This window comes from Belonocnema kinseyi, chromosome 7 (assembly GCF_010883055.1).
Source record: "Belonocnema kinseyi isolate 2016_QV_RU_SX_M_011 chromosome 7, B_treatae_v1, whole genome shotgun sequence".
Classification (NCBI taxonomy): Eukaryota; Metazoa; Arthropoda; class Insecta; order Hymenoptera; family Cynipidae; genus Belonocnema; species Belonocnema kinseyi.
The window spans coordinates 111332884-111350241 of record NC_046663.1 but is presented as its reverse complement, the minus strand read 5'-3'; the positions used below and the strand labels follow the sequence as shown (position 1 = coordinate 111350241).

The 17358-nt window shown below is 33.4% G+C and overlaps 1 protein-coding gene across 2 annotated transcripts in view; it reads right to left on the bottom strand.

Moving 5' to 3' along the window:
* Window positions 1-11380, bottom strand: part of LOC117177293 (potassium voltage-gated channel protein Shaker) — a 547777-nt gene extending 536397 nt beyond the window's left edge. For both annotated transcript variants that reach the window (XM_033367887.1, XM_033367888.1), the window contains exon 1: window positions 10937-11380. In XM_033367887.1, the coding sequence (XP_033223778.1) occupies window positions 10937-10962 (26 nt within the window). In that variant the 5' untranslated portion in view covers window positions 10963-11380. The remainder of the gene's footprint in view (window positions 1-10936) is intronic.
* Window positions 11381-17358: the final 5978 nt, after the last annotated feature.

Here is a 17358-nt window from a genome sequence, read left to right as displayed (position 1 = left end):
TATATTGATTTTTTAAAATCTGAAATCTTATTGGATATATTATTATTAGTGTAGCAATATTTTGTATAGAATGGTTCAAAGAAATTTGCAGATGGCCATGCACAGCTGTCGGTTATATTTCAGATTTTTTACATTCTCATCATTTATGATTGAGAAAGTATTAGAATTGTCGGAAATTTGACATCGCACTTTTTCAACGGATCTCCACGTTTCGAGACCCCCTGAATCCGAAAATCAGGTTTTCACGATGGCGCCTGTCTGGCTGTCCGTCCGTCCGGCCGTCCATCCGTAAACACGATAACTCTCGAAAAAATGAACGAATCAAATCCATCTTTGGCAAACTTTTTCTAGGTCCTAAAAGAAAGGACGAGTTCGTTAAACAGCCATTTTTTAAAAATTCAAAAAGTGAGCGTATTTAAATATTTTTTGAGACCTCATTTTTCTGAATTTGAAAATTCTATGTACGGATATTTATAGTATTGAAAAGAACAAACAATTTATCCTAATGACTTTTTTCGATAAAAAGAAAATTCTCAGAGTTATAGCGTTTTCAAAATTTTTTGAATCAACCGAAAATCAAAATTTGAAGCCGAAAAACGCACGATATGAAAAAAAGTCAAGAGAAGAAAAACATTTATTTTTGGAAGCCCTGAAAGATTATCATAACCAATTTTTGGATTTTCTTCAAAAATCGAAAATTCAAATTTTGATTGCACAAAAAATGGAAAATAAAAAATTCCATTTTGTGGAATAACTATGTAGGATACAAAATAAGATGATTTAACAAAAATGGTTATCCCAAAACAGATCTACAATTTCGTTAAGAATCACTTATTGATAGGACGCGTACTTTTTGTTTTATTCGTGAAAAATAACGTTGAAAAAAGTAAAATAAAAAAAAATGTGTGGAAAAACGACGAAAATTACGAGAAAAAATTCAACAAAACCTGTTTGTTTGACGTTTGTGTTGACGCATATAAATACTGCCATCTAAAAGAGACCTTTTTGATCAAGTTTTTTTCAAGCATTCCAAATGCAAAGAATAAATATCCGAGCGCGAAGCGCGAGGTGTAGTTATGTTCGAGCGCGAAGCGCGAGATTCAACCGTCGCGCGCCCTAGGCGCGCTCAAACTTGCGAGCGAAGCGAGCCGCGCGCGTAGCGCGCGATGTGAATGTTCCCGCGAGGCGGGCAGATTTTGTAATTGCCATAGTTGGCCCGATTTTGGCAATGGATATTGTGCCAATAGTCGGCTAACATGGTCGGGCCAAAGTTATAATTTCGCTGTTGGGCCGACTTCTAGTAGTCATGGTTGGGCCAAACATGGTAGCCAATAGTCGGCAAACAGAGTTGGGCCATAGTTAACATTTCGGTATATTGGCCAATGTCTGGTTGGCAAAGTTAGCCCAACTCCGAGAAAGTTGGCCCCACTATGGCCCAATGGAAAATTCGCACCTGGGTATGTACGTTCATAACGTGGTCAAATCTAAACGTACAGCCCTATAAAGTGGACGGGAACACTACTGCGTGATCACAGCTTTTCTGAGGCTAACTTAATATTAAAAAAACCTTTCTTAAATTCAAGCTTTATCAACTGAGTATTATTTTTTATTTGAGGCCTTGGAAGTGAAGCTATTTTAGAATTACCTATTTAAACTGCATAATTATAATTTGGAAAATTGAATACTTTAAAGATTTAAAATTACAAAAATTCAGAAATTTGAATCGTAGAAATATAAAAGATGATGATAAAAATGAATATTACGTATATCCAATATTAAATGTCCTTATAAATAATTGAAGATTTTTTTGTAATGTAAGAACTTGTGAGCTTTTCTTTCAAAGAATAAATCTGCCACATGCAGAAAAAGAACTATTTGGTTAGAGGTTGTAGTTTTCAAAAAAAAAATTTTACTATCATGAGACTGCAATGGAGTAACGATGGAGGAGAAATCGCTCATTACTTAGAAATCTTATATTAGTGTTCCGACTTAAAAAGAATGCGAGGAATCCGAAATCTGGTTCATAATATAATGTTTACGAACATCAAATATATGTCGGCTGCGCTGACCGAATTCAGTTAATCAAGCCGCCCTTTCTAGTTTCGGTCGGCTCACCGAAATTATTTCGTCTATGCTCACTGATTTTCAGTGAAACTAGACTCAGTCTTTATGAAAAGAATGAAAGAAGCTTATATTTTTTTATTAAAATATTAACTAATTTACATTTTCCAATACATGGATACACTTCTCTGAACATTGACCACCTTTTCACGAAGATTTTCTGTAAAAAAAATTAGACGAAATGACAAAAGATAGTTTTCCTGCACAGCACAATATTAAAAGTAGGACAAACTAGCTATAGAATACCACCAGGCCAACAAAAAACCGTGCAGATAGCACCATATATTTTCCCGATTACCGATCTTACCCTGATCGGTTTAATATCTTCGGGGCCCGATTGGAAATCCATGGCCCAGGCGTGAGCCGGACTGGTTTAAGTATTGCAACACCACCCAGTTCCAATTTAGGAAAACGGCCCTGATGCCAAACGAATTAATTGTTTTTAAGACAGCAAACCTCTAAATCGAGTTTCGTGTTCGAAGAAGAATATTCGGTTTAATATAAATGTTAGCATTTTATTTATGTGGATTAGATAACAGTGAATATTGTTTAACAACAGTCGAATAATTGGGTGTATTTCTTCAGCCGACACTTTACTTATATATGTAACCAGCTATAGTCTAAAAAGATAATCTCAATTTCTCTTCGAAACCCTATTTATCTTCTCTTTTATTAAATTAAATTCACATTCTTAAATACAATTAATAAAATTTATATGATAAATGTACTATACAAATAATTTGCAATAAACTAATTGCAATATCTCATCAAGGAGTCAAAGATTGTCTATTGAAAACATCGTCAAGGAAAGCGTAGTGTTATTTTCGGATGAGGAAAAAACGAGAATTTTTCCAGGAGAATTTTCGAATTCCTTGAGTAAATCCGCGAGCCAAAGAATTAATCTTCGAGAAATTTGAAAATTTTTGCGGATTTCCTTATGTCTTCCTCGTCCGAAAGTTACACGAGGATATTCTAAATTGGGTTATTATTACATTTTGTATAGCTTTCCCAAAATAGGACTTAAAATACTATTAAAATTTAAATATCTGAATTCTACGTATTCTTTGTGAAATTGTAAGATTCAACTTCCATGCCCTTAATTACCTGACCATATTAGAATTCAACATTTATGCATCTATCAAATAAAATTACGTAAAAAACTAAAAGAAGAATAATATTAACATATATACATACATTTAAATTTAAAGAGATTATTTTTCACACATTTCAGGTCAAAAATTATATTTTTCTCTATTGACTTTCAAGCGAATAAAAGAATAATAATACCTGCTATTAATTGCTTTATTGAATTAATTTCAAAAACAGTAAAACCTGTTAGAACCTTAAAACGTAAAACACAATATATGAAGGGATGAGAACGACAAGTGAATAACGGCCATCTAAAATTGGCAACTTGAATACATAAGTTTTGATGAAACAAACTGCCAACCACATATGTTCCTTGCCCAGTTGTCATTCTTATATCTTCATATAATGTAAATTCTTGTCAAAGTGATTTATATACCAAACCTTCTAGAAGAATAACGAAGTCAAGCCTTTAATTTCTTTGTTTAATATCTTTAAAAAAGTTTATTATAAGAAACACGGTTACTACCCGTGTGGAAAAATGTCCGGGCAGTCTGGTTATAGGTCTGGCCCACGTCTGGATTTATCTAGACGGTCTAGGCTGGAAAAACTGATCTGGCTCTGGTCTGACGCCAGTCTAGCTCAGGTTTGACTTTATCTAGACCGTCTAGTCTGGAAGGTCTGGAAGTTTGAAATATTACAGGGTGTCTAAAATAATGGAAAATTAGAAATTCAAAGTACAAAAACAAGCCTTTTTTCTATCACCTTGACAGTCTGGCCTGGCCCAGGTCTGGCGCTGATCAGCGAGCCAATAGAAAAAAATCTTAAGTTCCATCACCAAATTTTTTTCACTTACTTTGAAAACGTTACTGAGTGTCTAAAATGATAGAAAATAAGAAATTCAAACTATGAAAACACGAATTTCTTTCTTATCATCTTGAGAGTCTGGTCTGGCCGAGGCCTGGCGCTGATCAGCGAGCCAAGAAAAAAAATCTCATCACCAAGTTTAAAAAAAATGTATTTTGAGAAAGTTACAGGGTGCCTAAAATAATGGAAAATAAGAAATTCAAACTATGAAAACACGACTTTCTTTCTTATCATCTTGACAGTGTGATCTGGTTCAAGCCTGGCGCTGATCAGCGATACAATAGTAAGCACAAACCTACTTTTCATCTATTGTAAAAGAATAAGTATTAGAACCGATAATTTAATTTATTGATTTAATTGATGGCAGTATATTTTTGACGCAAAATTTAAATTTTTACTGATTATATCAAACATGTATTTTATATATTTTTCTAGGAAACCATGTTTTTCTTTTTGAGCGTATCCTCAAAGCGTATCCTCTAAACATGGACTATATGATTGTCAACGATAAAACATTAATCGATCAACCATTAACTAGTGGCTGACGAGCCAATAACTCGCGGCTTACCAGCTCATAACTAGCGGCTGACCAGACGTTCTGGCCTGGGGCGAGCCAGAAAAAACATTACACTTTTCGCCAGGCCCAGGCCAGACCATCTGGTTAGCACCAGGGCTGGAAACCTGGCGGTCTGGTCTGGGCCAGGCCAGCGCCAGAACATTTTTCCACACGGGTAATCAAGTCTTCTTATGCAACAATTGACATGAAATTGAGTATCAAGAAAAAATATGCGTTTTTAGCATAAACTGTCGTGGATTTATCTGAGTCTCAATTTATTTACGAAAGATTCATAGTAACCATTAACTAAAGATACCTTTGTAGAGCGCCCACCCTTCATACATTGTGCAATCGTTTGGCTTTTTAAATATAAAATTGAATCACGGGATCATTCATTTTTATGAACATGTAGAAAAATTATAGCTTGATCGTATGAAATCTCACTGAGGTAAATGGATCAATATGAATCTTCTCAGTTTACATGCATCATCGAGCTTTTGGTAGTAGATGTGATATTTAAAAAAAATATTAGAGAACATAAATCTTATTTTATAACGGACGAGGACAAAAGACGTATATAGGATAACTCTAGGAGTTACCTACCCACTGGAAGATAATGCAATATCTCGTTTTTTTTATAACAGAGTTTTAGCAGTTATCTTTTTTAATTTGATCAGTAAACGGTGTCTAATGGTTTCTAACAATAATTAAATTATAGCACAATAAGTTCGTTTCAAAAATGAGTGACGTTAATCCGATTTGCATAGGATGTAACATGATACCCTTCTTTTCATATCTAAAATAATCACATTATTGAATATCTTACAAAATATATGTATCAGTTTGAAATCTTTTTTCAATATATTTTTATTTAGCCCGGACATGAAGTTATTTTTGACGCCAGATTGTTGTTATTAAGAAAATTCAATCAATCAAATTTGCATAAAGCGCAAAGAATCGAAACATTGCACATACCTGAATCTTTTGATCGTTTTACAGTTTCAAGCATCCATAAAATAGAGGGTTTTCAAGTTCTCAGTAGTAGTCTTTAAACCTAAATTTTACATTTTTAACCTGGAGAATTTAAGTATATCAACATTGATCCTGGTTAGAATTCGACGCCCAAAAGAACTTTGTTAAGTCAGAATTACTTTTGAGTAAATGAGATACGCAAAAAAGAACAATCACGTACTCGATCGTAAAAAAATCTTATTGACGGGGAAAATGTTGAGCAAAATTTGACGAGAGAGGAAGTTCTATTTTAAGAGTTTGCTTCACATACTTCATTTAACACAGATCATCTTTTATTGACGTGAAGAACGTTTTGTATAAAATGAAAAAGGATTTCGGTTATCTGGCCTAAAGTATTCAAGATTATTCAGGAGAAAAATTCTTTTCTCTTTAGAAAAAAATAAGAGCGGGACGACCCTGACCCGCCATTTAAATTCTGAGATCTCGTATTCCTTTCGATTCCTCTGTCAAATAATGGTCTTTGAATCATACTCAAAAGTATACATTTATTGCAAGACTCCCTTACAAAGGCGAGAGTGACATGCTGAGTATTATTGTTCTTTTATCATTCAACGGTAGCTTAAATTCCGTCGAGAGATATCTTGAAAAATCCAAATGTAAAAGAGAAAATATTTGCCTTTAATGTAAAATTGAAATATAAATTTTCACCCATTTCTTTAAATTTTAGAAAATGAATATTTTATCGTTAATATAATTTCACGCTGATGGAGTATTCAACGTTTGGTCAGAACATTTTATTGAGTTCTGAAGCGAACATTTACTGAACGAGTGTTTCGAACTAAAGGCAGTGGTGGTTTACATTTATGGTATCAGTTCGCTTACAAAAAGTTTTGTTTAGAGTTATTGTTGGATTTAATTACAATTTTACATCTGAGCAAAATCCCGTCATGTGAAAAGGTGTCGTAATTAAATAATTTAGTAAGTTTATGCTTAGTTAATTTTTTAAAACATGAATTTAAGGCCATGTCGTACTTACCCGGTTACTACATTATAGACATTTTTTTCAAATAACTTGACCATATGCGAAATGAGACATCAAGTTGAAATTTTATAAAATTAAAGAAAAAGCACTAAGGAATGCTTTTGTCGTTCTATATTTTTATGAATGGTAGAAAACAAAAATTTCAAAGAATAATTTATTGTCTTTGTAAAAATGTAATTAGATTTATAATATATTACTAAAAGTATAAATATTTATAAATACCCCTGCCATTACTCAGAAACTACATTATTTAAAAAAACATTGAATGAACTAGGAAATTTGTAAACATTCTGATAAAATAATTTACTCGCTCTGTTTTATACTTTCGAATAAAATTGCTCATAAATTTCACTAAGATTCAGGGAATTTTACAGTTTATAAAGCTGACTCTACACAAAAACGAAATAAAAAAAGGTTCATAAAAACATATAATAGCTATAGAAATAAATTACAAAGTACATAACCTTTGATTTGCGAAGAGCAGCTGATCATCGATTGATTTTAGTGATATAAGAAGTATTTGATTGACGTTTATCGTTTTACGTAGTTTCAAGTTGTAAGTTTTCTCGTTGTGAAATAGTATGTAAGCCTTTAAGTCTCAAACCTAATAAACTATTAGAATGCACAGGAAATAAAAATTGGCAATACTGCTTTACTTTTAAACTCTTGGATAAAAATATTCAAAATATTGTAGGAATGAATCATAATTTCGATTTGCAAAACGGAAACACGAAAACGTATTCAAACTTCATTTTATGAAAATTAATTACTAATTGTGTTGCAAGCTTCTGATAATTTCGCTGAAATTCTCCGGTGCTGAGAATATATACTACTGACATTTGTGAACAATAATTATTAACGATCACTAATTTCCATCTTTATTAGCAAATGACGGACATGGACTTTTGAAATTCAGTTTCAAATTTTATTGTTATACAATTAGGAGGATGGATACGAGGAGAAAAATAATCCTTCTGCATACATCTTTCTCATTAACATTTTATAAGCATCTAATATCAAATAAGGTAGAATCTTCAACTTATAAAATGAATAAGAAAAATTTGGCAATCTAATTGGAGAGGTCTTTTATTTTTTTTTAACATCAATATATTCACAACGAAAAAGTGTTTTATAATCAAGAATTAATACAGAGTTAGGTTTTCTTTGAGTGGCGTTTGATAGGTATTGAATAAATAATTGTGTGTTATTTAACAATTTTAAATTTGTAGACTTAAAAGTTTCAAATAAAACAACGTTTATTTATGGGAACTATACATTACATTTGAAATAAGAAAATTATATGGATTTAAAATTACAGTGATGTAACATTATTAACCGCGCAGAAGGCAATATTGCATTAAAAGTTTAACCGTCACGAAGAGCATTAAACAAACCGATGTGTATTCTTTTCCTTAATATTTTGACGGATTTTAATGTTTTATTCTCGCATATTTTTCTCTCCCGAAAAGAGGAGTTCCTAATCTTGTTTGTTGGAATTAGCCTCGAATTCCTTGAAATGCCAAAGAAATTATAGCGCAATTTATCTCACACAAGTTGGCCTTTCCACGCTTCCGTGGGGGGGGGGGGGGGGGGGGGGGGGGGGGGTAGATATGGAGATGATACTAACCTCCGCCGGTTACAAAAATCACCCTATCATTTTCTGAAATTCATTTAATCAATTCAACTAAATTCTAGTAACTTGAAACTTAATGGTGTCAATTTAAATGTAATTTTATCACTTATTATAAATTCGCGAAATTCAAGATCCCCATTGAATCCGGGTAAATTTTAACTGACTTCGAAGTGTATTCACCCAACACTAATTAAATTAACTGAATTCTAACTGTAAGCAAGTGAATTTAATGTCAATTAGAACTTACAAATATAAATGAACTATATTCAATGATAATTAAATATTGAATTAATTTATATTGAATAATATACAATGGAATTTAGTTATAGCAACTCGAGTTCAATTATGACAATTAAAAATATATTATAGCAATATTAATTTAATTCTTTAAATTCAGATTCAATTTTAGCAAATCATAACCATTGAAACTAAATTTTTTCTGTAATTATTTAAATACTAACCTCCACCGGTCTCAAAAATCACCCTACCATTTTCGGTAATTCATTTCATTTTTTCTAATTTATATCCTGGAAATTACGTTGATGACAAAATGTACCGAAAGAGAAAATTAAAATATTGCATACTTTGGACATCAAACAATGGAATGCCATTTTTTAACTTTTTGTCAGTTTCCATTGAATAATTTTTAATATAACATGAAAACCCTCAGACCTAAACTATGTTGAATATGAATCCAGAATAGATCACTTCTTTATATAAAATTAGCTTCAAAATATTCATATCTAAATCAATTTGACCAAAAACGTTTCAGTACCTCGAAGGTAAAGACTTCCATGTCTCTAAATTTTCCACAAAGTGCTTCAATCCAGTAGACTGTGCGAGAATAATATGTACGAAAACGCACAAAATAACATTTTTTTCATCCAATTGGTAAATATAAACTCAATTAATTAAAAGTGGTACAATTTGTCCAATTTTAAGCACTTAATATTGAAGATTGTCTAATAATATTACTTCACCGAAGTTAAGCAACGCTTAGCTTGATTATACGCTGATGAGTGCTGTTATGCTAGATTAAGTGTATTTATTAGCTTTGAAACTCCTTTCACTCTTTAACTAATACCAATCCTAATACTAACATGAATGCAATTGATGCATTCTTATTATTCAAAGAATATTTTCCATTTGACTATAGATTTAAAATATAGAAATGAAACTACTCCCATAATACGATGCAATGTATCCTACTCAAATGAACATTCCCATGTTTCTATTGGAATTCCCACGCCGACCTAGAAACTCGTAACTCTCGGGACATATATCCATGTAACCCATATAAGGTCTTTTAGGAATTTGCAATAAGGACCCTTCAAGGTTTTTAACAAACATCCTTGCCGAGTTTTTCAAGCGTCTCGTAAAAGTTTTGGTGACCTTAACCCATTAACCTTGAGACAGCTTACCGGATCCAGACATATAATAATTTTCGTGTAACAATCAGGGAAGAGATACGAATACTAAGAATTATGGATACTGAGATCAGGATGTTTAACTATGGATCGAAGATATATAAATATTAAGGTCTAACATCAAGACAACAAAGCTTAGTATCTGGATACTTTCATATTTAGAATGTTATTACCTCGATTTTAAAGTACTATAAGGCGTTCATTTTAGACGAATGCTTCAATAATACGATTTTTCAATTTGCGACCAGTACGGCGGTGAAAAAAAGAACATAATAAATTAACAGATCATCGTCCTATAAATAATTATTAAAATATATTAAAGTCTTAATATTGATATATTTTTTTCTCGAAATAGACATACCACATAATTCTGGTGAAACGATCTAGAAATCCGAGAAAAATAAGCCTGGAATTTGATAAACTGCACCCGCTTTCCACAGTCATAGTCTCAGATTCTAATAAGTGGAACGATACTTTTTTTTGAAAGTAATAATATTTCAAGTAGAAGTCACATCTGCACTTTCTTGCTGATCCAGAGTTAATGTTACATACGAATATCAATTTAAAAATATTTTTCACTAGCAGAAAGAAGAACAACTACAGAAAATAAGGCTTAAAAAGCTCTACAAATGTAAATGAAATAATGTCCGGTAAACATAAATAATAAATGATCAATTTATTCAATGCTATCAATACTAAAATATAGCTCATAAATGTGTATGAGTTGCCTTGGTAATGAGAAACTTTTCACTATTTTCCACGCTCCAAATAAAATAAATGACGAGGCTTAATTATCGTGAATAATTGATCTCGTCTTATTACTTTTCATAAATCAAGAAACCGCTGGCAACCTTGATTTAACGAGAGTCTGCGGTATTATTGACCAGGTCGAGCTAAACTTGAAATCCGTAATTTCGCTTTATTCACTCAGACCGAAATAAAGCTCGATTTCAATTATTCTCACACTGTTCCTCCGAACGTCAAGATATGAATAATCCTCATCTCTAAATTCACGCATCAGACCGTATCAGAGACTTGGTAACGTAGACGCTTTCTGGCAACATATTCATGACATCGATCATCCAGGCCCTCATCCTACACACTAGTACTATCTCGCACCACGTGTTATCCGAAGTAAAAAAAGGTGGCATGCATTGCATGCGCTCCGCCTTCTAGGGGTGGGATCATAGCCAGAAAGAAAATTCTCCAAGGTGGTTAAACTATGGACTCACCCGCCAGCCACCAAGATCATTTGCATGGTGCATGAGGGTGGCTGCTTGATTCAGTTTCAGTTCCAAGTAGAAGATCCTTCTCCCTAGCTTTCGTCTCTCTCTTACCGTGAGAGGGGCGACAGAACCCACTGAACTTGACACTTTAGGACGGAAGATTTGGATTTCGGAAGGAGTTTTCGAGATATTGAGAATTATTGAGAATTATTGAGATAGTGCTGATAAGGCCTCATTAGGGTCAGGATCAGGATCAGGATTTCGAGTATTGCCTCGATCGGAGACTCGCTCGGGTCTCGAAGCATCGCACCGTCGACGGCATCGCGCACGTTACACTGCGATCTCTTTTCCTCTGGGCGGAAGGATCTACCTCGCGACCACCCACCACCCCGTCGTCGTTTTGCTTGCACTGAGAGGAGTACCGTCGAATCGGAGTAAAACCGTGCGTTCTTCGGATTTCGACGTATATGACGCACGCCGTTACAATCACCCCGAAACCCGGCACGGAGCTTTGGTGTGGGTGTATGCACTACCTTCTGTTCGAATCACTGCGATGCTTCGCTAAATGGGTTTTGTGTCCGGCAACCTTTACCTCTGTATGTTCCAGTGACCAGGATAGAAGACAGGAAAGCACGAGTGAGCGAGGAAAGAGATAGAATAGAGGGTTAGTCGTGAATGGATGTAGGAAGAGGAGAGGAGACGAAGAAGCGGAAGAAGAAGAAGAGAACGTAGAACACGAGGAACGAGCGCTCGCGGCTGGTTAATGCCGCGCGGCAACCTGGCGGGATGGCGCCACACGCGCGGGAAAAAGCTCGACGTGCGCAAAGTGGTTTCGGAAGTGGGAGAAGAAAAACGTAGTGGGGGAAAGCGTACGGCTGGTGTTACATGTTTCTCCAGAATTTAGAATCGGGGAACCAGAATATTTCTGCGAATATTCTCCAAACGAAGAATACATCGAAAACATGATATTTTCATTATTTTACATAACACATTCTATGGAAGTCAATAGTTGAAATCTAAATTAACTCAGGTTTATTAAAATTGATTTCTATTGAACTGGGGGGCCATTCGCAAAATGCTTTTTACCTTCTGGGAGGGCAGTTTCTGAGACATTATCGCTTATGATGTTAAGAGCAACAGAAACAGCATCACAACTGAGGGATTTTTGAAATTCCTGAAATATTGATCACATATAGTTCTATAAAATTAGATCTTAGTACTAGCCATTTTAAATTTCAATATAATAAATTAAAAACAGTGCTATAAATTTAGTGAAAGTACAGCCATTTAAATTTATTTATAGACATTTTAATTGAATTTATGCAAAATTCAATTAAATTTTTATTCAGCATTCATTCAAGTATTACGTGACGCATTTCACTTTGCCCCCCCCCCCCTGACCTTGCAATAAAACAACATTTAACGCCTTTTACGACTTTTATGAATTGGCTTTCAAGCAAATTCTTTTTGTCAATTTAAATGTAATTTTATTACTTATTATAAATTCGCGAAATTCAAGGAACCCAATTGAATCCGGTTAAATGTTAACTGACTTCTAAGTGTATTCACCTAACACTAATTAATTTAACTGAATTCTAACTGTAAGAAAGTGAATTCCATGTCAATTATAATTTACAAATATAAATTAACTATATTAACTGATAATTAGATATTGAATCAATCCACATTGAATAATATACAATAGAATTTAGTTATAGCAATATAAATTCAATTCTTTAAATTCAGATTTAATTTTAGCGAATCATAATCATTCAAACTAAATTTTTTCCATAATTATTTAAAATTTTTTAAATTTCATTTTATGGTACTGTAAATAAAGTGTTTACAGGTAAATTTAAATTTCAACTTTAAATTCGATTAGTTTACTGAAATCAAGTTTATTGTCTGTAACTGTCAAGTCTAGATCCTTACAAATTTTTGAAAACATCCATTTTTAAAGGTATCAAATAATGTTAATACATTTTAAAACTATAAAACATCATAATAAAGAATTGAAAATTACATATTTGCAATTTTGAAAATATTTATATTTCAATACGTTCAGTTTTAAATTTTCAATATTAATAAAAAAAGCTTGTATGCTTTTAAATGTAAAACCAGTAAGTTGCAGTCCAGTGAAAGAATATTCACATCTTTTTTAGATCAAACAGTCATATTTAAACAAAACTTTTTCTTTAGTCGCAACTTTGTGTGGAAGTTTGCTAAAAGCAGTCTACCATCTTTGATTAATTCATACGCGATCTTCTTAACTCATTTGTATAAAAAAGAGACAATTGAAACTTTAACAACATTTAATGAATTTAGAGTTACTTATATACTTATAGATTAGAACTAATTGACTCTAACACTATATTAATATACGATTCTATGTCCTTTTAAGCAACATCCTATTTGGGAATAAACCTTTTGCAAAATGAACAGCATTTTCTCGCTTTAGGAGACGGACGTGTGATTTTTGTTGCAAAGGTGAAGAATTAGAGAACAAAAACTTACATTCGTGGTTAAAATAATCTATGGCTGTTGCAGGACAATCCGAATTATAAAGACACTCTAGGGTCAGTGCAGCTGCAACTGGTTTTGTTTACAAGTTTTATTTTTGAGGTTGTTTTTTCAGCATATTCACTATGGAATATTTATTTATATTGACACTGACAAGTTGCAGAAAGCTTCTAAAATTTATATTTAAAATGATTTTTTTGCATTTTGCTGAAAAAATCCATTTTTTTATGTAGAGAAAATTGATAGTTTTTCAGGTATGGATTGCACAAAAACAGTTTACAAATTATTTTCAATAAATTGTAGAAATATGCTTTAAATGAAAAATCTCAAATAAAGTTGTATTCCAAAGCAGGTTTTTACAAAGGCATTTATTAAAATGTATATTCTAATGATTCTGATTTATTTATTTGCTACACTTATTTGCTAATTCCTATTCTCAGAATATATAAAATAATATTTTATGTGTGGAATGAGCATAAAAAATATTCTTCTATTAAAAAAAAAAATTAGTTAAGGTTTCTAACTTAAACCAGAGCATGATGCGAGATGAGAGATGTGAGAAATTTATCATTTTCATATTTTTATCCAAATTATTTTTTTGGAACACCTCGTCTTACATGAAGCAGATACATGAAGGTTCACATAATGTGTAAAACTTACATTTTGAAAAACGAATATAGATTTCAAACATTTCACTAAAAATAAGAACGATGTTCATCTCTGAAAATTAGCATAAATTCTCAAAAAGCAGAATGATCGCGAATATTCTCGAGAATATTCTCCAGGCAAACCCTCGCTTCGGTATCCACGCGCGGGCCGACCCTCCAGTCTCCAGTCGATATCCACCCCCACCTACTCCCACCATCATCTACCGACACCACTAAAATCACCCCTTGAAGCATGCTGTTCTCGGGAGTCTCCATATGTGGATGCGATTTTCCCATAAGCCTGAAGGCCGAGGCACGATGTCATGGGGTTCACGCAATGCAGGTCGAGGTAGGTCGTTTCCTGACCTACCCATGCGTGCTGAAGGTTGTGTATCTGTACTACATAGGCAAACGTTGTACGTTTATACTAAGACTGCCAACCCCAAGTGGAGAGGGTAAGCTTGCGCAACATTAGCCTTGTAACTTTGGCAATCGTGTAGTAAACTTTTTTATTGCGAGTTCTAGAGTTTTTAGTGAGGACGACCTACGTGAGGTATTTAGGAGAGTCGAGGGTTTCAAGACACTTATAATCGACTTTTTTTCATTGGAATCGGACCGTAAAGTTTGGGAGAGGTTGAGAGAAGGTTCCACAAGAGGGTAGAGTATTGCCTTTTAGGGTGCTTAAGGTTTTAAGTGAACCTCGCAAACAGCGACAATGAAAATAATATATTAGTTGATGAAAAAATGAGAGCAAATGAAAGGATGGCGATGAATGCAATTATTCTGAATTTAAAAGAAATAATTAACTGGCTCGATGGAAGGGTCGTCTGCCGATTAATTTATAACTAAAGTTAAAGAAAATTCATATACTCAATAAGAGAGTTGCATAGCTTCTTAGAGACAGTGCAGCAGTTTTTGAAATCACCTTGCAATCACTAAGAATCATCGTGCAATGACTGGGAATTACTTTCAAGCCAAAAAAGCAACCTATAGAGCATTGTATTATTAGACTAGTATAGTTAAAATCGGTAACAAAATTTTGTTGCAAATTTCTTAACAATAGAAATTTAATGTTATGTAAAAAAGTACATTCCAGACATTTTCCTTCTAAGTATAAAAACACTGAATTTGTTTAAAAAATTACCAATTGTTTACAAGCAAATTGAACTTTTTTGTTTAATTTGTTTTTAAACGTAAATTCCAGAAATCTTTCTTCCTAATATAAACAATTGAGTTTTTTTAAAACAAGATCAACTGTTTATTAAAAAATTAACCTTTATTTAAAAGAGGATTAATTATAAGTGTTTTAAATAAACTTACGAGCAAAATGCTCTGAGTGCTCGCGCCTTGCACTGAAAAATGTAAACCCCGTGAAATAATAGAAACTAGTTAGTATTTCTTTTCGCATTTCTCTCCAGAGAAAATGTGAAAATATTTTTTTATTAAACAAAACAATTGGTAATTTTATAAAAAATGTAGTGTTTTTATATTCAGTAGAAATATTTCTGGAATAAACTTTTTAAAATGTAAATCTCAACGCGAGAACCGTCAAAATCCGTTTAGACGCACACGAGAATAATGTTCATCATGTTGTAGCTTTAAATTTCCATTGTTAAAAAAGTAATTTGATAAAGATAAAGATAGTTTGGCCTAAACTAAAATCTCAAACTCGAATAAAAAGAAAGCTGTTAAGCAAAAGATTACACTCAATGCAGATTTTGAGTATGCTAGATCAGTATACTACAGTTCTATAAAGGTCGATATTTTGGCTTCGAAAACTTTTTTTTGTGCCTTTGTTATTAATTGTTAGATGGTGCATTGCTACACCAGTCAACACCATTTCCAACAATTTATTATTATTCATTATTATTTAAGATTATGTACAATGACCTAATTCCGAATAGTACAATTATTCAGGATTTAAAAAATTTGTATTAAAAAAATTGTGAATCCTTGAACCCATGTAGGAATCCAAACAGGGATCCGGCCGGATCTCGACTTTAATACCGGCCGGGATCCGGTAGGATAATCCGGCCACGAAGCGGTTAAAAATTTTGCTTCAGGCGATAATTTGGTAACTTGTTTTCTCTTTTAAGGCCATGTAATGAGTATAACAGCTGATCAAGTCAGCCCTAAGATCAATATTTTTTCACCCATATTGAAAAATAAAAGTTTAAATAACGCGGAAAGTTTTTTCGAGAAATGTTAATAAATATTAAAGAATCGTTTGTGGTCTTGCAAAGAGTTGGAGGAAGAAAAAAGTTTATTTATGCAAATAATGATTATTGACGGACACATATAGGTTTTACAGCAGAAATTTGATTTTTAACTTTCTCTGACGGTAATCATGCTATCTTTTTTCCCCACAGACCCTAGAAGTTCGAAGTTGTCTACTCGCTGCGTTAGCGCTGCTTTGACACAGCTGATACCAGACTGATACGTATGTCAGACCAAATATGTTTATTTGCATTTCAAGTACAAACATTAGTTTTTGCATTATTTGTGCATAATGTTCGTGAGTGATTTTTGCTGTTTTTCCCCACTTTGATAAATATAAACCTTATAACTAGCCCATTGACAACATTGCAAATTGCTTGCAGGCATGGGCATAGGAAACACGGGACTAGGCATGCCATCCTAACCAGGGCGAGCGGGATTGAATCCACGGGAGGGGGGAGAATTCCATGAGTGTGGAGAGCCGCCATCTTACGATGTGCCACTTGATTATGCGCACGAGCATTTTTGCCGACAAATTGTGCATGAAAATATAAAAATGTGGGCGCTGCCATGTTTGTCGCGGGACATTAAAGGGTGGCGGACCTCCCCCCTCATTGCATCACCCCCGCAATGGCATGCCTAGTCCCTTGTTTCCTATGCCAATGCTTGCAGGGTTTGACGACAGAACGATCGGTATTTCTCCAAAATAATAATTAAACAAAAACTTTTTTCACTATTCTAATTATTTAGGACTAGAAACACATTTTCGCATGCCTTCTATTTATCATGCCAAATGTTTAATACGAAATCTCATTCCGTGTGGACGTAAGTTGGGAAAGAAAACTTCCACTGGTATTTTCTTCAAAAAGATTTTTTTCTCAAAATTTCCACCGGAACAAAGCAGAGACATGGACTTTATTATCTCCTCTTTTATTTCCTAAACTTTCAGAGCGATACCTCATTTCGATGAGCCTTAAGGCTCATCATAAAGATTACGGTGAACTTTAAAAGTCTAATCAAGTGAACCAATTCTGGAAAAAAAAC